The sequence below is a fragment of the Bemisia tabaci genome, chromosome 2, assembly GCF_918797505.1.
Source record: "Bemisia tabaci chromosome 2, PGI_BMITA_v3".
Lineage (NCBI taxonomy): Eukaryota > Metazoa > Arthropoda > Insecta > Hemiptera > Aleyrodidae > Bemisia > Bemisia tabaci.
Window position 1 is genome coordinate 45,653,058 of NC_092794.1, and position 23,905 is coordinate 45,676,962.

At 40.0% G+C, this 23,905-nt stretch overlaps 1 protein-coding gene across 3 annotated transcripts in view; it reads right to left on the reverse strand.

Moving 5' to 3' along the window:
- Positions 1-23,905, reverse strand: part of LOC109040110 (uncharacterized) — a 237,468-nt gene that overhangs the window by 31,080 nt on the left and 182,483 nt on the right. For all 3 annotated transcript variants that reach the window (XR_011899380.1, XM_019055917.2, XM_072297399.1), the window contains 2 exons: positions 17,775-17,864; positions 4,317-4,511 (listed from right to left, as the gene is read on the reverse strand). Coding sequence is in view for 2 of the 3 variants with exons in the window: in XM_019055917.2 (XP_018911462.1) it covers positions 4,317-4,497 (181 nt within the window). In the remaining variant the exon portion in view is untranslated. The remainder of the gene's footprint in view (positions 1-4,316; positions 4,512-17,774; positions 17,865-23,905) is intronic.

The window sequence follows — 23,905 nt, forward strand, 5'->3', positions numbered from 1 at the left end:
GAACAACTTAATAATCGATTCTTCGCCATGGTTTCTAATGGGGAAATATCGATAATCGATCATTTACGCCTCGCCACTTATGACACAAGTTCGGTTGACGCGGGAACAAGGAACACAAAGTAAACAAAGCCATTGCTTACACTGGAAAAAAAAGAATCTTAAATTTGCCGCCAAGAAGTATTTCTTCTTAAATCAAGAATTTTGCCGGTTAATATAAGCTACTTTTTTGCTTAACCCAAGCATTATTTTTCTTGAATCAAGAAAAAGTCAGCTTAAAGCAAGATAAAGAAAATTCTTGGCGGCAAATTCAAGAATTATCATGCTTGATCCAAGCTACTTTTTTTTTTGGTGTAGTGGATCGAGTCAATTAGAGAGGTCGGGCATGGATTTTTCGGCTAAAACCGCAACTTTCAAAGTTTATTTCGTCACCTTTTGAATTTCATAGGGTGTATCTAGAGGAAAATTTCACGAGAGAACCAATGGAACCACTCTCAGAGCCTCCAAGTTCTGTATAAACGGAGTTATAAGCGTTTAAAGTTTTCAAATTTTGTCCGACCTCTCCTATTGACTCGATCCACTGTGTGTCGGCTGGTTCTAGAGTTTACCTACTTTTCATCGTTTTTAGTGCTACATTCATCGCAAACTGTGCCAAAAATGACACCGACTTTGAAATTTTTTGCGTTTCACTTCCTACATTAATCAAAAGCAACCCACGAACACAAGTATTCTCCAAAGTCACAAATGTTTTCATGTTTTGTCGAATTGGAGAGCATCTTGTTAAGCTGGCGCTAATGTTCTTCGCCGAGCCAAGAAATCACGGCTCCGGACAAGGGTCGCAGCTCCTAAGCGACGTTTTGGCGTTCGTCTTCCGTTCAAAAGGACAATGGAACGGCGATGATTTTAAATGATCGAACACCGCGGGTGGGAGTACGTTTACACACTTAGCCTCCTCCATTGTGTCGCAAACATTGAGTTATGATAATCTCCCGTTTCCCTCTGGCCGGGCAAGGATGACTGATGGAGGAAAATACGCTGTTGCCGCAGTATCAATATTTTCCCTCGACCCGTCGGAAAGTTCAGAGCGTTGTGTCTCTCCGTCCATTCCGGTCAATGGGTCAGTTACGCCGGTCACAGAATCAAGATTTGATGCTTTATTCTGGTAGATCAAGTAAAAATTATAAGATATGTCCAAACAGCAACTTTCTACGTTGAATATTAACCGAGATATCGCGTCTTGAAAAACTCGATTTATGACGTCATCCACCGCGGTAATACGTACCATGTTATACACTACACTGGAAATAAAAAACACATTGGATCTAGAGTCCAGACTCTTAAAAACATCGACAAGAAAAAATACTCTTGGTTCAATCGGATTTTTGCTTGAATCTAAACGAAATCCGCTTGAATTAGGAGGCTTGGTTCTTGATTTAAGCTAGATTCTGATTGAATCAAGAGAACTTTTTCTTGTTGATGTTTTTTAGGAGTCTGGGCTCTAGGTCCAATGTGTTTTATTTTTCCAGTGCGGTTGATGACGTCAAAAATCCGACTTTTCAAAGGATGATATCTCGGCTAATATTCAACGTAGAAAGTTGCTATTTGGACAGATCTTCTTATATTTAGCTAATCTACAAGAATCAAGCATTCAAAGACAATTCTGTTACTAATACAACTGACCCATTTCGACCCGAACTCATCGTTTGAAAATACAGAACTTGTGTTAATCACAAAACGAATACACGGCGATAGAGAAACACTAAGCCCAATGTGACAGCCGCTGTTAAAAGTGCATTTTGGTGGGTCATTCTGCTCAAAATGGAGCAGTTGCACCCGAAAAATGCAGCCAAGTGATTGATATTACAGGTTAATTGCACAAAAATTACGATATGAACGTTCGATCCATCAATGTGTGCCGGAAGTAACCAAATTCTTATCGCGGTTAGAGAAGTCAGCAAGCGTATATTCCAAACGGCGAAATATCTGGTATTGATGATAATATATGTTTGAAAGTAAATGGATGGGATAATTTATTTGCCAATCATAGCCACCTAATCATTAAATCACTAATCTGTGACAAATGAAACTGGCTCACTGCCACCGAGAATCATTTTGAGAACATTTGAGGGATTTGCCCTATTTAGCTGGGTAATCTTGATTATTTTCGCAGGACGTCACAATAAATTAAAAATACCGACATTGATCGCACCTGTCGATACGTCCATCATTGAGTTAAAAGTTTCTGAAATCCTTTTACTTCCTGAGATTGGTGAGTAAAGAAAATTTGTACGATAAAGCAGAAATAAACGAACAAAAAAGGGTCACATTTTACTTTCCTTGGCAACAAAGGATATCGGGGGAGTTAGAACGGATTTCTGGATGAATCAAGAAAGGAGAGGGATTCACTTCTGAGACATTCAAGCAGTCAAAGCTATTGTTCCCCATCTTAATGGAAGCTACCAGATTATAAAGAAAAGCGCTAGCCAGCTGTCACGTAAAATTTAGTCTTTAACTGAAGGAGGAGAAAAAGGGCACATTTCGTTGTCGCGCAACTTGAAGGTCAAAAATTCCAGAATTTCTTTCGAATGACTTGTCAATCTCTCTTAAAAATCTACTGAAAAATATGTATTCTTTTTTTCTGAAGAAATTTTACGATCTTTTTTGATATTATAATGTGGGAACCGACTCTTGAGACATGGTTTTGTGATGAGGAACTTATGCTATACATATTGAAATATATACCATGTATATGAAAAAAGTATGTATTATGTATGTATATGTTTATAGTTAGTTAGTTAGTTAGTTAGTCAATTTCAACATCTTAGGCTATTAATGTCTTTATACAAAGAATATGGAAGATGGGTGCGTATACAAAAATTCAGATTTTAAAATTAAGGGAGGCAAAAAGTTTTAGTATTTTGTATGTGACATTGGGTTCATCGCAGGTTAGTGGGTTTGTGTATTTGTGTACGTATAACTACTTTACATGTGTAATCTAACTTAAAATCAAAACGAATGATGTTTCCTTCGAAATAACTGAGGAATTTACAAATTTTGAGGAAGAGTTCTGCAATGTCATAGTTCATGTTTTTAGGTGTGAAACAATTTTAAAACGAAAGTGGACAACCTTCGTTCTTTCTTTCGAATTTTTCGACCCCTTTAAAAACATCAAAAACTGGTGAATTTTTTAAGACTATGACCTATCATGGTGTTCAAAACGAATTAGATTTACGTTTAGAGATAGAGGCCTCACTCGTTGAAAGGCACTGTAGTAACTTTCATTTAACAAAACATGCATTGATGACAAAAACGAAGGATGATGATTGTTTTAAATTTCATAAACAAGTCTGTGAGATGTTTTAAAGAGATTGAAAATGCATGCGAAACTCAGCGAGAGGGATCACAAGAGAATCACCGACATCCCACACTCCGTATTTCAAACGAAAGATCGGTTAGGCAACTATTCGAACGTCTAGGTAGGTATTTGGCGTATACGCCCATTTGAAGGCGCTTCAAATGCGCAATGCTCGCTCGCTTCCTTCAAGTGACTCTCTAATTTGAGGTTACGGAAAGAGGAGCCTAATTTAGGACCCATCATGACGAGGTTACACCTGATAACATATTTTTATCTCAATATTGAAGATTAAAGTGGTGTAAATCTAGATTTTCTACTCGCGCATCTCGAAAACGACGAAAAAGAGGAGCTATTAGAGCTTGCAATGAATTAAATGATTAAGCTAAGACAGAGAGGTACATATGCATGCAGGAAATGGCACATACGTCTGTTTTACAGAATATAAATGATATAGATCTATTTAATAGTTAACGATAAAATACGTCGATTTTGCATCATCCAACTTGTAGACTTTTTCGTTTCTTTGAGAAAGTAGTCAACTTAATTACTTGAATACTTCCTTGATTTTTCTCCTCTATCAACAGAATAATCTGCACAAATTTCAAGCTATAAAGTTGGCTTTTTCGTAACGAACGGACATTTTGAAACATCGCAGTGGAGATACTAATGTCGCATTTTAGCGCCTTTTAGAAGTTGCCATATTTCCTTCGATAAAAACCGAATTTACTGGGTTAACTTTAGACAATTTCGTTCGCAATTCAATCTAAAAATTTTAAGGAAATGGGAGCATTGCTTTCCTAAAAAAATATCATAATATATCCGCGAAATTTGGGAGCTCTCGAATTTTCATACGACGTACGATGTTTTTAGCCCGACAGCATAGCTTCGGAATTGAAGGAGGTCTCGTTGATTATTGTTGAGAGGCGTTGAGCGATTGGATTTAAGTGTGGGGTATTGGGCTTACCGCCAGGCGTGGGCATGAGGTCCGGCGGGGGCGGAATGGGTGGCATCTTGGGCGGCGGGGGGTCGAAGTAGATCTCCACGTAGGGCGTCTCCAGTTTATTGTCCACGTCCAGCTCTACGCTGTCCTCATCCTCGTTGCCCAAGTGTGGATTCTGCTGCACCGAGGAGTTCCATCCATCCATCGCCTCCGCAACTCCTGCAACATTATTACAAACACCACCTTGAGACCATCGGTTTTACTGGCTACACAGGCCGCGCTTGTGTCTGCCGCATCGTGTGTGGTGGGATATGTGAAAAATGACCTAATCTTCTGGGAACAGATTTTCGAGGAGAACCGAACTAAGGGAAACGATCAAAATGGAGATGTTGCATGTGTGAGGGATTTGCGATTTTACCATTGATTCTTAGGTAAAAGTTCGCGAGAGACACGATGGTGCCACTGGTTTTCTCTGAAATCAACTCCCAAGCTCAAAAAAAGCTCTCAAGTTGAGGCCAAAATGGAGGGGATATCCCACGCTATCCTGAGAGTCCACCTCTACATCAAGACAAACTCTGCATGCAAAGATAGGGAGCAAATACATTGACAGGGCTGCCGCTTTATTTGGGGACTCTAAAACTGAAAACAAGGCATCACTGCTAATGTATTTGCTCCCTATCTTTGCATGGAGAGTTTCTTTCGATGTAGAAGTGGACTCTCAGGATAGCGTGGGATATTCCCTCCATTTTAGCCTCAACTTGAGAGCTTTTTTTGAGCTTGGGAGATGATTTCAGAGAAAACCAGTGGCACCATCGTGTTTCTCGCGAACTTTTACATAAGAATCAACAGTCAAATCGCAAATTCCTCACACATGCAACATCTTCATTGGCGTACTGAGTTCTCAACGAGAGGCACCATCGATGGAAGCCTCGGGAACTTTCATCATCACAGAGTACGCTAACTGATCAATTCCTAGAAAGAATTTCTGTGCATTTCCGATCATTAGGTACCACACAGGAAAAGGAAGAGGAAGAAAAAAACCCAAGTCTAACAAATTTTGGACTGGAACTTCAGGACGGCATGTATCTCCCTTAATGTTTGTGCTGTGAGAGCCAAACTTGCTTCTGAAGGTCAAAACTTCCTTCAGTAACAATTGCTCGATTTTGAATTTTCGGAAGATCAGGTCCCTTATCAAAGATCGTCGCGCTAAAAATAACTTTAGCTAATTAATAATTAAGAAAAACTAGGTAACATGCAAATTCTTCACTTCGCTTTAAGAGAGAAAAAACGGAGCACGACCCTTCATAAATTAAAGAAGGGTTGTTTTTCTTTCATTTAAATGAAATAAGACAGGAAGTTTGCGACGCTAAGAATGGATATACAAAGTGTTTTAGTATTATCATACATGCACTGGAAAAAAAAACATATTGGATCTAGAGTCCAGACTCTTAAAAACATCGACAAGAAAAACTACTCTTGATTCAATCGGATTTTTGCTTAAATCAAGAACCAAGCCTCTTAGTTTGAGCGGATTTCCTTTTGATCTAAGCAAAAATCTGATTGAATCAAGAGTACTTTTTCTCGTCAATGTTTTCGAGAGTCTGGACTCTAGATCCAATGTGTTTTTTTTCCAGTGTGTTTCATTCCTGGTATTACCCTAGTATTCTTAAAATAATCCAATGTATCTGCCTCAGTTGAACACTCTCCCCCTCAGTCTTGTACTGATATACTCATTGCGGCTCAAAATTTAGACTATAATTGAAATTTTTGAACTCGTCGGCCTCATTTTCCCCGCAAAATAGTATGGACCCAGCACTTTTTAACCACCTTGTTACTCTCTTCGTAAATTGCATTAAAATCCTCGTCTGTCAACAGCAACACGATGACGAGGGTTTAGACTTGACTCGAAGGTGGGATATAAATCCACTGAGTCAGAAACATGCTGACTAAAAAGTCGTTTGAAACCATATTATATTTAGACTTTAAGTGAGAGGCACGCTCGAAGATTTTTCCCGGAGATACACCGTTTTTCCTGGCCCCATTCAGGCTAGAGAGAACATTTGTAGGAATAAATTGATTCGGTTGCAACTGCCAGATGTGATTCACTTCCCCGCCTGAGATGAAAAAGAACACAGAGAAAAGTTTCTGGCTATCAATCATCTCCACGGAAATATGAACTTGAGAATATCATTCGTTCCTTGGCTGTCTTATTTTCCTGTTTCTCCGTGGACTCTGCATGCATGACGCGTTTCAATTTTCGCCCGGATACCTAATTTCCTCAACGTTGGAGGGGGACTTACCAGAGAGGCCTATCTAAAAAACTCAAATGTATCTTTTTTCATCACTTTTTCGCAAATAATACTTGGGAAATACAAAAAATGTGCGTTTGTTTGTGAGTCTCGACTGGTTTTCATTGAGCATTGGACCGGCTGCAAATTTCAGATAGAGCAAGAAGAAGTTTTTTTTTTTTTTTTTTTTTTTTTTTTTTTTTTTTTTAAGGAGAATGCCTGCAAAAGCACGATGTGCGCGTAGAGAAGGTCTGAAATACACTCCTAACTTCACAATCTACGTGAAGAATATGCATTCTTTGAGCTTCCGCTTCAAAAACGATACCCCGGCACAGGTGAACATTTCGTAAGAGGAGTCGTTGCATTCAACCCTTCCGCACTGGGATGCTACACAATATTCAACATGGCCAATGCCAACCCTCCAAAACACACGTGACGAGACAGGATTTTATCAATCGGTGTGTTTGGTATTACATTTACAATGCGTTGATGAAGACCATGGTTGCCCCCTTGCGAATTGCGCGCGGAGGCGTCAAACATGTTCAATATTGTGTAAGTATCCTAGTGCGCAAGGGTTAGATAGAACAACTCCTGTTAGTCCTGTTACGGAATGTTCACCTGGGCCAGCCGCTGTATCGTTTTTGAAGCGGGAGGCTTATTAAACCCCATATTTTTTACGCAGATTGTGAAGTTAAGATTGAAATTCGGACTTCCTTGATGCGCTCATTGTGAGTTTTGAGCCATTTTCAGTACAAAAGAAACTCTTTTCCCTCTGGCTTAAATTTGCAACAGGCCCATTCGCAAACGAATGAATCAGTAGCTAATATCCCAAGTAGCACAATGCAGCGAAAATATCGAAATTGAATTGCAGATTGATTTTAATAAAAACGTAATTTTTTACCATTAAATTGCAATATTTTTACATCATTTACTTGATTTCAAACAATCAGCAAAATGAGCTCCATCTGTCAGAAAATTAGGCAATATGCAATGCAATGAAAAATATGAACTTATCTCAATTTTATTGCAATACGTTTCAATAAATGGGGCCCCTTTAAATAGAGGCAAGGCAACCTACACAACACTCAGTGGAATTGCAATATTTTTACTATGTAATTGCTACTTAATGCAATATGTACTACTGAGGCTCTAAAATCAGTTAATAATTTGCCTGAATTTATGGCATTAGAAAAGCCATGTAAACAAATATAAACAAATAATTCACAGGAATTAGAAAAAAAGAAAAAATCTAAACGTATTTACATTCATTTCCACGCTTTTCCGCGCATGAAGAACGTAAGGTGAGTTTCAATTCGGAGGGTGAATCGAAGCGACGAAGCGTAGGGGTGAGGAGGTGTGTCATAGAGACCGAGTTTGAATGAAGTCGTGAAATCCGTCTTGATGCATTAAGTTTAAGACGTCACTCAAACGATGATTGCATTTTTGAGAGTCGCTCAAGGCAATGCCGACTCGTACGGGGTCGACGTTTAGAACCGCCATGTTTAATCGAGCTGTCGTCACATAGTGCAAGAAAACGAAAATAATAAACGAGATTGAGCTGAACAACGTATACTAACTTCATACAAAACAGGTTCTCCACCATTCCCGCGTAAGCCGTGTACTAGGATATCTTCACCAGAAAAAGCAGATAAAGAAAACAAAGCTGTGATAACTTCGTTGTCATGCTCTTCTTTGGGAAAAATATGGGGATCGAGAAAGAATCTAAAATAATCTAAAGAATCGAGTCAAAGAGAGGCTTAGTCTAATTCGTGAAAATTGCCTTGGAAAGTGGTCATCTCAACATTCATCAGTGATCAGTCATCGGTAGGCGAATTTTAATTGATTTTTCGCGCAAAAAGTTCATCCCTTCAGGCGAAAAATAAATCTGACCTCCGGATTTAACTTTTTCCTCACTCAATTACATTCCTCAGATTGTTAGTGGGGTCTCTAAAATTTAAGGTCGTATTCGATAGTGGTTGGATTTATCGTTTGGTTCAAAACAATAGAACATTACCTCAAACTAAAATTTTAAGATTTAAGTTGGAAGAGCTGAAAGTAAGAAAATTCCTAACAATTTCACTTCTCATTGCCATTCTGTACTCAATAGAATCGAAAATCTATCACAAAAACCCGTTTCCTCAGAGTCTAAATTGACTTCCGAGGCTATGTTTACATGTTGAGCCAACCTATATGGATACAATCTTGCCTGTTTGGTGTATCGAATACGATCTATAGTGTCTATGCAAGCGGGGCACAAGGCTCCAATGAGAAGGTCCAACCTCAAATAACTCGCAGTGAAAGACATCTGGGTGGCATGAAACGTAGAGAGAAATGAAAAATGGAAATTCCAGCGAAATATTTCAAGAAATTTCACGATGTTGTGAAATATTTCGTATCTTTCAGAGGCTAGAGTATGCATCCCGCACTCAAACAAACAAAAGTAGAAGAAAGTGACAATTTTTACTTTTTGCGAAACAAGGAAAGGAACCGGTATTTCTCAGTATCTTTCATACATTTCTGGAATTTCATGAAATATTTCAGGTGAAATTTCAAGATTTTATTTTTCATGAAATTTTGCCACCCTTAGAGACATGGAAGGACCTTTGCAGCCTTTTGCGCAAAATATCAAAAAAATTCGCCTACTGATGACTGATGAATGTTGAGATGAGCACTTTCCAAAGCGATTTTTGCGAATTAGATTACGCCTCACTTTGGCTCGATTCTTCAGATTATTTCCACACGACAACGCTGGAAACCACGGTGTAACTTCTCTAACCCGTCCCGCGGGTGGGTGAAGCGGCAATAAAATGCAGTTATAAACCTAAGCGGTTCCTCCCACAGTCCCACCGCACGGCATAAAAAGAGAACGCGCTTGATTTTATCAGCCTAGCGTGGATCCCGGGCAGCGAGGGGTGGGCGACCCAGTGCGGAGGGAGGCAAAAAATACGGGAGGATGCCCGAGGGGCCATTACTGCGGCCCCGTTCCACTCGAGCCGAGGAGCGGTTTGTCGCTAAATCGGCCAGGTACATGTTTTAGTTTAATCAAATTGCGTCTTGGGCTCTCGGCAGTTGGCACCGTGCCCCCGCTAATATCCTCGGGGCCTTGAGAACACCCCGAGCGGGGGAGGGAGGGAAGGGTGTGGTGACTCCACGCTCTTTAGCCTTGAGACACGAGCCATTACACCTCCCCGCAAGGGCTATGAGCGAGTCCTGATTTTTTGCCCTAGATGGAGGAGGAATTAGAGTACCTATCTTGGAGAGTGGGGTAATTCGTGTTTTTTGGCTCGGTGCTGGTCTGGAGAAAGTCTAAAGGTTACTTTTTCTAGTCCAGGGTCGAGTTCAAACCACCACGATCTGCTGAACGCCTGTCTAATAATCCTAATACCCGCATATTAAAGACAGTCGTTTAAAGTTTAAATGAGCGCTGAGGACAAGGCGCAGTGCAGTTCACGCTATTTCAAGAAATACACGTTTGAAGTTACGAAATTACATGGATTCTTACAGCGGAAAGATTTCAAACTGACTTTTTCATGCTTAAAAATTAGAACTTTGGAGCAAATTTTTCATAGAATATGCATTACGACTAGTTTAACTTGAAATCATGAAAATTTCAATTTTTTAAATTTCCCGAGGAGAGCAAGTTATGAACAAATAACACGAACATAATACAGCCAAACATTAGTGTTGGTTTAGATTTTCAACATGGAAGTGCTTCTAAAGTCATCGACATCTTAACAAACTATTTAACTCCTTACCCCAACTTGTCCAACTGACCGAATCTGGTATGTGAGAACGGAGATAGAGAAAGTTCAGAAAGAGCCGAAATCAAATTTCCGCTGCTTGAATACTACGTATCAACAAAGTTTGTTTGCTCAACTTGAGAGGAGTCGAAACTCTTATTAGCGACGAACGCGTGAGGACTCAGCACTATTCATGAGACAAGTCCACGTGATTTAAGCCAACTTAGAAACGCAGACGATGCGACAAGTAGGTTCAATCGGTTTTATGTGACATGAAAATGTTTCATTTCCATCACATCGAATGTTTGACACTAAAACAGCAGCAAGAAAATAGGGAATAAACTCACATATGAGGACTTATATGTAACAATGGCGGATGTGAAAAATTACCTTTTCGAAACACATTCAAAAAACTGTTTCGGCATCGAGAAAATGTTGAGAAAATACTTGAGATGTGATCTTCGAGATCTGTACATTATGCCAGAGCCAAACATATGACATTTTTGTGTGAAAAAAACAGTTTTTTAAGTGTGTTTCGAAAAGGTAATTTTTCACATCCGCCATTGTTACAGATTATACTCATTTTACTGTTTAAGAGATATCAGCAATTCAAACAGAGGGCATTTTCAAACTTTCGTATCATTTTAAATAGACCGCGTTTAGCGGAGAGAATTAAAAATCAGGCACTTTAATTATTTACAACAGGACTTTAGTGCGGACTCCTTTGAAAATTTTAAAAAATTTGCTTCGTACAATGCAGAAAACTCACTGAAATTTGCAAAAAAAAAAGTTGGCAAACCATTTTCAATGAAAAAATTAAATTAGCCCACTAAAATTTGGCAATAGCTGATGTGCCAGGGCACCTTTCTGCTAAACGCGGTCCAAATAAGGCTCAATGTTAGACTTGGGTTCCATTCAACCGAGCAACTATACAAGCACGGAGGATGTTGTATTGCATAATCTGCTTAATTGAAGGCGCATTCGAAATTGGAGCAGACTTAAAGCCGTCGAACTTTAAATTCTACACCACCATGCTAGTCGTGTCTCCGACCCGAACATTACTACTCGCTGTACTGATAATGAGACGTGGAAAACAATATGCAGTTAGTGAGCTGCAGATGCGATCTCTTTGATTTTCCAGTCGAACTGTGGTTCCAAATGAGCCAAGTTCGTTTTTCCTTCGGAGCAACCGACACAATCGCGTCAAGATGCACCGAAAAAACTCTAACAATCGTCTTTTCCAGGCGGAAGAACGTAACGAGCTTTCGTTGCTGCAAAATTTCCTACGACAAATTGTACTTATATACGGGAGCTGTACTGCCGTGCTAGGAAAAACGCCGTATGAACATTTGAGAGTTGCCAAATTTCCCTTGATAAAACATGTATTTTTGACAACATGCATGCATATTTTTACCTGAAAATTTCAGATATTTTAGCTTACATCGCATGCAAAATTATCTGAAATTTTTGGAAAATAATGTTCACAATTCTCCCAGTAATTTCGGTTTTTATCGGAGGAAACTTGGCAACGTCTGAGGGCTCATACGGCGTTTTTCGTTAGCACGGCAGTGTAGGACTGAAAACATCATTTTTTTAAATCTTCTTTGATTACATACAAGAATCAGAAAAATCTTGGACAGATTTTTCTTGGTCATTTTACATATTCCTATTAAAACAGGAGTGAGTCAGTTGCACTAAACACAGATTCGCATTTCGATAGATTAAGCTTGTAGACTAACATTTATTAAAGAGATATGCACAGATGATTAATTTATACGTTTAATGACGGAGAAAGCCCTCATCCAAAAACACGGTAGTGCATACCAGTGGCGTGGCGTGCGCGATCTATATCGATACTTCCCCATTTGAAGCTGTGGTAAATAATCGATTATTGAGGTGTTCGCTACGAACACCCTGTCTTTCGATACTTTTATAGGTTTAAATGGTCGATCAATCGATACATCGCAAAGCACGCCACGCCACTGGTGCATACCATGTTTTCTTCTACCTTAGACACATCAATTATTAATGCACGCACGGTACACTGGAAAAAAAACACATTGGATCTAGAGTCCAGACTCTTGAAAACATCGACAAGAAAAATGATTCTTGATTCAATCAGATTTAAGCTTAAATCAAAAACCAAGCCTCTTAATTTGAGCGGATTTCCTTTTGATTTAAGCTTAAATCTGATTGAACCATGAGTCCTTTTTCCTTTTTCTTGTCGATGTTTTCAAGAGTCTGGACTCTAGATCCAATGTGTTTTTTTTTCCAGTGTACGTAATGGTTGCTCGACTTAAAAGACAGATGAAATCAAAGCGGAAAAACAATTGAACGCATCACCGCGGTGGATGACGTTGTGTTTCTAAAAAGCGATATCTCCGCTGATTTTGGATAAAACAACTTGGCGTTTGCACGAATCTTACTAATTTTTGCTGCTCTATGATCTGAATTAAAGGGTGTTTCCCTAAGATTTCGGATTTCCCTGATATTTTCCTGTTTTTAAAATAAAATTGCCTGATTTTTGAACCAACAAATTGAAAATTGTTTGATTATAGAAACCAGTATATTTCATGAGATGAATCAAATGTTAAAAAAAAAACGCGAGACACTCAGAAATCAGAATTCCCTGATTCATGGCAGATTTTACTAATTTTTTCAGATGACATGAAATACCCGGATCTATTTCGTTTTTACTGATGGCAGACGCCCTGTGATATCATTAAAACACACGTCTACGAATAACGCAAGTGACCCATTGTTTCAGTCAATTTTGCAACAAGTCGCGACGAAGTTACGTTCCTTCGTCTGGGAGACTCCAACAATTGGACGTATTTCTGCCGAACGGAACTATGTGAATAATGACGTGAACCCTGTTATGCATTTATTCTTACGGGTCTCAGGGCTCATGTCTTAATGCACACAGTTCCGCTCGGCAGAAATACGTCCAAATGATCCCTCGCACGGGGCAAAGTTTAATGAACCGCGACTCCAGGAAATCGAGATGGGACCCGGGAATTTCCGACGAGAAACAAGCCCCCGGGAACCGACGCGAAACCGAGACCGAGACCGAGGTTACAGCCCCAAAAAATAGAAGGAAAATAAGGGCGGGCACGGTGGTGGAGGCGGCGGTGACGAGGACGAAGCCAAGAATCGACTTGTCTCTCCACCGTTTCAACTTGGCGACAATTAATGACATGATAGTGTTAACGCTCAAAAGACGCCCGCCACTCCAGATCTCTCGCGAAAATCCGCTTTTAAAAGCGGCTTCTCCCGTCGTTCTCCCCGAGAAAGAACGTACCTACATTTCAGCGTTGCCAAATTTCCTCTCACAAAATGCGTTTTTACAAGGAAGATCTTGGACATTTCTAAGGGGCCGTTCGAGTATTACGTTAGGCACTTGGGGAGGGGGGGGGGGGGTTACGAGCTTGTCTTACGGAGCCTATCGAAGGGAGGGTGGAGAGGGGGGGGAAGGTCAGGCCGAGTCTTACGTAAGCTTTCTGCTGTAAAAAAAAGAAAAAAGTCCCCGATTTTCTTGAAAAAACACCCCTAAAAGTCTCCGCTTTTGATTTTATAAAACTGGTAAGCACCCTGATAATTAAATTTTAATTATTTGGTTCTTTCTTGCCGATTTTCATCAAAATACCTTAACAAAAGCCTTACATTTATTTAAGCTATTTTATAAGGCTTTCTCCTTCTTTTAAAAAAAGAAATGGGGGGAGGGAAGTCCCGGCCCGGCCAATCTTACATAATTCAAAAAGGCGGGTCAGAGAGTTCTTACGGGTGCCTTACAGGGGGGAGGGGGAGGGGGAGGGGGGTCAAAAAGTTGGCAAAAATGCCTTACGTAATACTTGAATAGCCCCTAACTGAAAGTTCAACTAATTTTTGCTCTGATCCCATACAAAAATCAGGAAAAATTTGGACAACAATTGCGAGGGTACATTTTTGTAAAAAATGCAATTATTCGAGTAAATTTTGCAACCGCGGAATGGAGTTACGTTCCTTCGTCCGAGGGACGACGTTCTAGGAATAATCGTCGCGTTTCGGCATCCGAGCGAGGCGTACATTAGTTTGATAAATCTTCTCCGCGAGGAGAGAGGGAGGGGGGGGGGGGGGGGGGCAAGTCGGCTACGCAATTGCAATTTCGAAGCCCGCGAATTACTGTTTATCTCCCCCACCTTGACGGTTTGTCAAAGCTCGAGGGAAGGTTTCTTGTTCCGCCCTTTGTTCCGCGATCAATCTCTAGTCGCGGGGTTGTTTTGCGAGCTAATCGAATGTGTGATTTGCTCTTCTTCGAGCGCCGGAGCTTCATCCATCCAAGTCGTCGCCAGTCGCCGTCTCCTCCAGGGTCGTCGATGATGAACAACGCTTCAGCGCGCTGATTATTGAAATTGATAGACAAAGAAGACAGAGTGAAAACGCAGCGATCTTACTGGTGGAAACGGGTGGTTGTTAAAGACTGAGGGGGTGAATGATGGACTGAATATGCATCGCAGTATGCAAAAATGAACCAGCGCGATTACAGAGTTGTAGAAATGTTGCTTTATCATAATTATCTAAAAATTCTCCCAGAAAAGCGAATAGTGTTGGCTTCCTAACAAAAAATTGTTAATTTTAAGGGAATATAATTGTGTAAATATCAGTACTGTATATGTATTTTCAGTATTTTTAAAAGAAAAACAGAAGTTGCACCATTTTGAAAACACTGTAATCGCGCTGGTTCCTTTTTCTAAATGTGATCCATATGTATCCCGCGGTTAGCCGTTAGTTAGGCCATCACTTACTTCCTCAGTCCATTGCAACCATCTACGTTCACCATTAGGATCACTCATTTTCCTATATATCTCCTTTGGTTATCCACGAAAAAAAGAGGTAGGGGTAGATGAATGATATGGCCATTTCCAATGAATTGTGGTGGGACCCAAATTAATTGTAGTAGTATCCCAGTATATTAGGTTACGAACCCAAATTTTGCGAGGCAACCCCAATTTGAGTATGGTAGTATCACCACAATGAAGAAATTGCAGTTGTCTTAAATTCTGTGAATTTCATGTCTAAAATGAAACTGCAAGGAAAACTGAGTGCGAGTATATCCTTGATTTCTAAATTGAAGAATTATTGGAGAAAAAATGGTAAAATAACCAAATCTGCTAAAATACATGTGTTTAAATGGAAAATACCGCCAAATGACGTCACAAGTCGGCAAAATTTCTCACTTTAAATACATTTTTCTCCAACTTCCCATGTCAGAACAAAATTATGAAAAATACTGCGAACTCAGCTCATTAAGAACTCTCAGATGAAGCAATACAATTTTTGAGTGCAAATTCTCCATCAATTGAAAGTGCCCACATCATCCAAAACTTGAGGTATCACCACAATTTTTCGGGATAACCCTGACACACTTTTTTCCGAGTCGAATTCAATGATCAGCCCACTGATCAGGATATTCATAATTTCTTCAATTCACAATGGGGATAGCTTGCATGCCACCTCAACTCCGCCTGTTGCAAAATAAAAGAGGTCGACATAACCTTTGGGAACGTATCGGTTCGTCTAGAGCTCTTAGAAGGGGTTCTAATGCCTCAAATGGAGCTGCTTTTCCTCATCGACGGGAAATCATTTTTTTTTCTCGAACGGGGAAAAATCGTAACAGTTTTTTCTCCTCCTTAATCACTACTTTTATTGGAGCTTTCCGCTCGCTCTCCGTCTAACTTCCAACTACTCAGCGAAAAGATTACTGTGGAAAAAGCTGCCCTTATACCGATCTCTCCGCGCGATATACTGCCGTGCTAAGGAAAAACGCCGTATGAACATTCGAGAGTTGCCAAATTTCCTCTCAGAAAGTATTTATTTTTAAAAAAAAAGTTTTAAATATTTTTCCTTGAAATTTTCAGAACTTTTAGATCGAATTACCGACAAAATTCTCCGAAAAAATGAGAGATAAATATTTAAAAAATTTCTTGAAATTCGTGATTCGTCGAAGGAAATTTGGCAACGTCTGAAGGCTCATACGGCGTTTTTCCTTAGCACGGCAGTATAAGGCGAGAGGGAAAACGTCTGCAGGCTTTCTCGGGACGCCTGAAAAAAGACGAGCAATCCGAAAAATCACCGAGGAGGGACCGGCCGAAAAAATGAGCCCGTGAATTGAATTAAAGCGCTTGCTGAAATAAGATTCTGACCCGTTAAGAGGAATTTTTAAAACACGCCCGGATGAAAGAGGAGACCCATTTAGTCGCCCCTTTTTTTGCTCGCACTGATGGCAATCTATCTTTGTCACGGGGTGTCTGATCTTAGCTCCGCCTTCGCCAGCTTCGCCCTCCGGCGGCGTTGCCAAATAGTCGATGGGTTCAACGCGAAAGTCAATTTGGAGAGCGGACTCACGACCAAATTTGGCTTCTCTTCCGCTCGGATCGTGTATCGGTTTGTCCCTTATTTAATGCGCCGCTAGGTAGGTACTGGGCGAGGGCGTGGGAGGCTAATCTTCCTTTTACTGTAATTAAATCCAAATTTCAGGTCCCCCTGTAATCGATTCGGGAAGTCATCCCGGGGGCTTGGAAGAGTGGGGCTCACTTATATTTTGTTGAGTTTTCAGGGTGAAACTTTCTTAGACATGGAGGAGAGGTGGGGCTCTCGTCTCCTTGCCATATCGTGTAACGTTATCTTACGCAAGTAAATTTTTGTAGTCCCTGTCGACCACCGCTCATTGGATTGCATTTTGCAAAAAGGAACCACTAGCATTGCAATGATGCTAAGATTGTGCAACTCCATCTTTTGCAATAAAATTGCGGAAATCGTGAAAAACTATGAAATTTAGATGGTAATTTTTGTTTTAAATTTACAGTTTTTAGCGAGTAAAATAGAAACTATTAATGGATAATCGGGTTTTTCCTCCAAGACAAAAGAAGTTGCACAATCTTCGCAACATTGCAATGCTAGTGGTTCCTTTTTGCAAAATGCAATCCAATTGATCCCCGCAACTTCAACTTCTGCATTCTTTAAGCTCCATCAACTAGGATAACAGATTTTGAGAGCTAAGGAACGATACGGCTTAACTGACAATAGAGAATTTGCAGGTGTCTGAAATTTAATGAATTTCGTGTTTAAGTGGAGACTAATGGGTGAACTGAACGCGAGGATACCCTTGAACGTCAGGAAAGTTTCACCAAGCTCCTCCAAATTTTTACCAATTTTTTCTTTGTGCAGTTTTGTTATTAGGCAAGACGTCACCGCGGATCTGGGTATTTCCTTGGAAATTTTAAAACCACTTGGTGCAAAAAAAAAAAAAAAAAAAAAAAAACCTTCAAATACGCGCTCATAATTTGAGGCAAAAACTGATCAGAGCCCTTGCCGGCAAATTTGAGATGAATAAATGCAGACTGGGTTTCGAACCGAACCTAATTTCTTTAAGGAACATTTACTTCTTACTTTTACTTCATTCGTTTTTTTCTTACCTCTGTTAGTCCAGAGTCGCTATAACAACATCATGTTGTGTGAGCCTGAATCATAGAAGAGCCATTCTTTGAACTCCGTCTCAGGGCAATCTGTAACATAGGAGCAACCACATCGTTAAATTAATAATCATTCGATCATTAAAATGTAATATTTCTAGCATGAGCTATACCGAATAACATTCAAAGAAGCACAAACCGTCTGCAGTTGCCTTCCTGAATGGACGTAACTAGTGTTGCTCCAAACAGCATATCCCTTTGAGGGAAAATCGTGCTTGTGTGTGAGCTTTTTCCCTCTCTAATGAGATTTCAGCTTTAAGCTGAACTTTTTACGCACGTTGGCTAAAAAAAAACTCAACATCCACTCAAAGAAGCGGTCGCACAATCGCGATTGTGTTACCACACATAATTGTTTTACAATCCGTCATATTTTAAGTATTCTGACAGTATTGGGATTTAAAGAGAATTTTATTTTTGCGGTGCATTCATTTACAGCCTTAAATTGGCGAAAGAGGTAAAGGAGAGGCAGTAAGACGGGAAAACCCTATTCGGTAACGAGGAAACTATTGAAAGCAATTTGTGGCAGTTTCCGTTCCGTACTTGGGTACCTGTTTTTCTTTCTTTCGTTTTTCATTTCTTTCTCGCAAAGTAAATCCGTGAAATTTCGAATTCAGCGCTGTAAGACATTCAATCCTATTCAAACCATTAAACTTTGATAGTCATTCAAAAGAAGTGAGCACGTCAAAGGCGGAAACTTGAGAAATATCTTAATGGACCACTAGACAAGGTATGAATTTCAGCATTCTGATACATGTTTCTTAACCAACATTTCACGTAAAATGCGATGCGCACAGCAAAAATTACCGAAATCAACTCCTTACGAAGATATTTAATGATTCTTGATGCATGAATTCAAACCACCCGCTCATGAAAACTCAATGCTCTACGTGATTCTCATCGCGCGCTAAACGTTTATCATGATAATCTCTGCGATATAAAAATCTGGCAACCTCAATCTTGACGGTTTGGCTCAGCTATAGCAAATTTCTTGTGGTTTGAACAACACATGATGGGAAATGAACATTGCTCGATTGAGAAGCTTGCTGAAACCGTTGTAGTGCGCGATTTGACTCAAGTAGAGCTTAGAGTTTCTTGTGAGCGGGCAGTGCAAATTCCTCGTAACCAATGTGGAATAAAAACGTTAATATCTTCGTTAGGAGTTGGCTTCAGTAATTTGCGTTGCACGAATCGTGTTCTACGTGAAATTCCGGTAAAGGAACATGTATCAGATTGCTTAAATTCGTACCTTGTCTAGTGGTCGGTCCATTGTATGGAATTTCAAAACTCTGCTGTAGTAGTTTCTCCTTTCTCCGATTAGAAAACAAAACTAACCTATTCTTATAGCACGTGAAATATTTGTCAGAATGGAGAAGAGAAGTCAAACGAGATGGAAATATGCATTGAAGACGGTTGATTATCCTCAAGTGAAGTAAAATGTACCACGTTCTTATCAACGTCCCGCGTCGTAAATCTAAACGAAGGATTGTCAAAGTTCATCATACATCCCCTTATCTTGGAAAATGTGAGTGTAAACCTTACAATTTTTATTTAATATTACTTAATCAAGCTTTATGTAAATTAATGTCTCACGCATGCTTACAGTATAAATGGGCTCAATACAACTATTTCGACTGTAATGTGACTAAACTTGCATATCGACCGAAATGAAGGAACTATTCGTTTTTAGCTGAATAAAAAATTATACATTTTGTAGGAACTGAGAACCTCATCAAAAATGAAAAAGAACGCATGATCAGAGAAGAATATATTTAATAGTAATTAAGTGATGTACTAATAAAACAGCACTTAAATGAATTAAAATAATAATTATAAGGGAAATATATCCATTATTCATTCTTTGAGGTGCTCTCAGAGACAAGAGACCCTCCACTGGTATCTTGGCCATGGTGGAAGCTTTTACTTTCGGGACTTCAGCATTTCACTGTTGACTTATACCTATGTACATGGTTGATGTTCAACAACGTGTTGGCAGTTTCGTTTTGCAAACAAGCCGAAAATGGCCGACGTTTGGGAAAGTTGTTTGGCTCATGACGTCATCCGAAGCTCATCATCGACCATGTGGGTAAGTCAACAGCCGAAAATAGGGTGATGACTGTTGCTCCCTAATAATTGTTCATAAGGAATTGTTGAAACCCCGAAAGTAAAAGCTTCCACCTGTCGCTAGGAGGCCAGTGGAGGGTCTCTTGTCTCTGGGTGCTCCATATATTCATCTATTTCCTCTAAAATGCATTCCCATTAAGGTCCCAGTAATTTTAATTTAATTAAAAATAAAAAAAAATCGTAATAGCAGCGAACTACTATACAACAAGAACTAAGATGAGTGTCCGAGGTGTAAAAATTCAGCATGAGAATATACAGACTTTAATATCATGTTGTTGCTCATGTTCTCCTCAACGGGTAATCCGGGTAACGATCCATCAGCGAGATTTTATCACATCCCGTCTCTTAAGTATTTAGCAGTCTTCAAGGAGCAAGTTATAATGCCCTAACGGCACTCACGGGGCAGATGAAGATAAATAAAAAAGGCTATTTTCTTGCGTCTCGTAAAGGTGGCAAGAGAGGATACGGTTATGTGCTTTAAAGCTCCGTGCACGAGGTTTAACGATTAGAGGGTTTTACCGCACTAGTCCTCGAATCATTCTGCATATAGGTTAAAGTTTATTGGGCGGTATTTTTGTTTTACACTTGTGAGCGTGGGTGGCAGGATATAGGTACTAGATATGGCCAAGTACTCAGCTCGATTGAGTTTTAAACGTTACGGTGATTCCTTTCAGGAAGTAAACAAACATCGATAAATCGAACAAATAGAGAATTAGCAGGTGTCTAAAATTTGATGAAGTTTGAGCTTCGGAAACTACTGAGTGAACTGAACACGATGATACCCTTGGCTCATGAACTGAACAATTATTGGAGAAAATATGACAAATTAATCTAATCTGCTAAAATGCCTGTGTTTAAAAATGGGAAATGCCGCCAGATGACGTCACTAGGCCGTGTATTTTCTCACTTTCAAATCTTTTTTTTATACTATTTCCCATATCAGAAAGAAAATCATAAAAAATGCTGTGAAATCGGCTCTTTAAGCACTTTCAGATGAAGCAATAAAAATTTGCATACAAATTCTCCATTATGCTAAAATACGAGTTTTGCTTTACTTGCTTCGTACAAAAAGAGCTGTAAAAGCATAATTCAGTCAGTCGATGGGTGAAAAATCTCTTCGAAAAACCACTTCTATTTATATTTTTTTCTATTTCAAGATGTTTATTATGTTGATAGGTCAACAGTTTTGGCAGTTAATGGGTCTAAACAATTGTCTTATTCAGAAAATAATAGGGTTTTCTTCTATAGTTAATACTAGCCGTTCTGGGCGCGCTTCGCGCGCCCGTCACGCCTAGCCGGGGGCTATAGGCCCCCTGGACCCCCGGTCACTCGCTACGCGAGTGACATTCGGCTCGCTTCGCGAGCCGATTTTGTAGTAGTTGCAAATTTTTAATCACTATATTTTGAAGATTTCATAGAATACATTACGAAATTCTCACTCCATAATTAACTTGTAGAATAATAATGGCAGGGCAAGAAATAGACTATATCTTAAAATGGACGGTTCCCACTTAGTAAAAACAGCCAACACCACGAAAAGGTGAGGAACCACTGTTAGCCACTTTTTTTTTTTTTTTTTTTTTTTTACTTTTCTGAAAAAAATTACTAAAATTTTAGTTGCGTCCCCTAAAAGGAAACACGGAGAAAAAAATTTTGTGCGTGGAACCCGAAGCTGAGATCATATGGATCTCTGAAGTTTTCGGATCACGCATCCGAAAAGTTAAGGTCCATCTGCCGAAGTTCGGGTCAGACAATTGAAGTAGTTCGGTATACACCGAAGGTTTCAGGTCACACATCTGAAGTACTCGGTGCATACCGAAGTGTTTCAGATTTCTGACCCGAATTTCGGCAGCTGGACCTCAAGTTTTAAGAGATTCATATGATCTCAACGTCGGGTCCCATGCACGAAGTTTTTTTCTCCGTGTGAGTATTAATATAAATTTCAACACAGTCAAACACAGTAGAGAACCAAGGAAATCACAGTAGAACAGAGAAAAAATACCGTCGAATAAATAAAGAAAACTATTATCGAAGAAATTCTAATTATTTGGAAAGTAATTTCCTGGCGTAATCAATGCGTAGCTGCGTAGGAGCATGATCGAGATTTATCATCAAATGACCGCTGGCCGGTAGGTACCTGGGTGGGCGAGCGACAATACGTAAAAGCGGTGGCATGGTTCGATTGACAGAGAAGTGGGGAACGGTCAGACGTAGGGGAAAGGTTCAGGCTGAACCGTTCAACACAGCGCAGCGTCAGTCACCGGGTGGGGAAGAGAGTCCGGGAGGGGACACTTCCCCTCGAGTGAAATAGAAAAAGGCAGAATCCTTCGAAGTTTATATTAATGATGATGATGATGATGTGCTGAATTATTCGTAAATTAAGAATCGTAATAACTGGTAGTAACTGGAATTTTCGCATTAAGTCTCATTTCGCTTTAATTTAAGGTTTGTGGAAGGTATTTTTCACTTTCTTTAAACAAAACGATACATTTTTAATGTTGCTTTGAATTCTGCAACCTTTTTCCGCAATTTTGCCAAAAAAAAACCGTTGCACCGACATAGGGCGGATTGGAAGAGATTTTTCACTTTCTGTGAACGAAACGATACATTTTTCATGTTGCTCTGGATTCTGCAACCTTATTTCGCAACTTTGCCAAAAAAAACCGTTGCAACTACAAGGGCGGAGGGCATATTGGGGCTAACCGCGCGGCCTTGAATCGAAGCCGTTCATTTGGAAATCCTGGGGGCACGAAATGAGGTGTTGGGCGGCGAAGGAGACGCTTAAAACGAAACGACTTGGCTCAGATCTGCGTATCATGTCTCAACCCCCGTAGTTGCCGCGCCTTGCGATCGGGTCGAACTTTATGATCCCAAGGGGGATGGTACCATCAGGGTACATCATCTGCCAACGTCTCTCGCAAATAGGGGTGTCCATCCCCATCGTGCGGAGGACTTGGATTTGGCCGAATGCCAGTCCACCTTTGGGCTTCGGCTGGAGCCGCGGTTAAATTGTTCCAAACCGCGCGGCAGTGTTGCAAAATGAGGAAATAATTAGATAGTTCTACGACGCTGAATAGGTGTAACTCCGTAAGTTTTGAAGCCTCACTTGACAGCGCTGATTGTGCGCCGATCGCGACAGCACGTTGATTAATCCAACTACGAAGATATAAATTAGTCTCGATCCATCGTTAGTATACGAGTTCGACCGAGCAATTTTTCAATATGCTTCTCAGAGATGAATTTTCATCCGGGGCCTCCTGGCGTCTCGTCATCGCTCGAGCCCGTTTCCTCGTGATGAATCATATCTCTGCCGTCCATAGGAGAAACACCATAACAGCAATCAAGACTTTAGCATTTTTCTACCACACATCTGGTTCTACAATGGAAAAAAAAAACAAGCAGTAAGCTCCAACGCATTCGCGTCGGAAAGCTTCTCTGGCGACGGTAATTGTAGTCAAGAATGAGGGCCTAAACTTTATGAATAAATTGCTCCATTTAAAAATCAAAACAATATCGAATTGCGATATATTACACGGATAAGATAGGGCTATGTCCTGTCGTAAGCGGCGACATAGAGTCGATGTCATTTCAATAATCGCCCCGATGGTCACGATAGTTGTTAAACGTTTACGGTTTCCTAGGTAACCTTTGTTTGCTATCAGCTGATATCGAGTAATATGCCTAGGAAGCTCCAACCACTGCATTCTTCCAAAAAACCGCGAAAACTTTAAAATTCAAAATTTCAAATTTTGAACGTAAAGTACATTTTTTCCATCACGAGATTAAAGCACAGACAAGTTTTGAATTATTGACTGTATCACCATGATTCCAAAAATACACTACACAACATAGCATTGGCTAACAATAAAACAATATGCAATAAAATAAAGTCATGACAAGGTACATAGTCGAAAATGGCGCCGGTTCCCATCAACCAACGCGCGGTCTCTCCA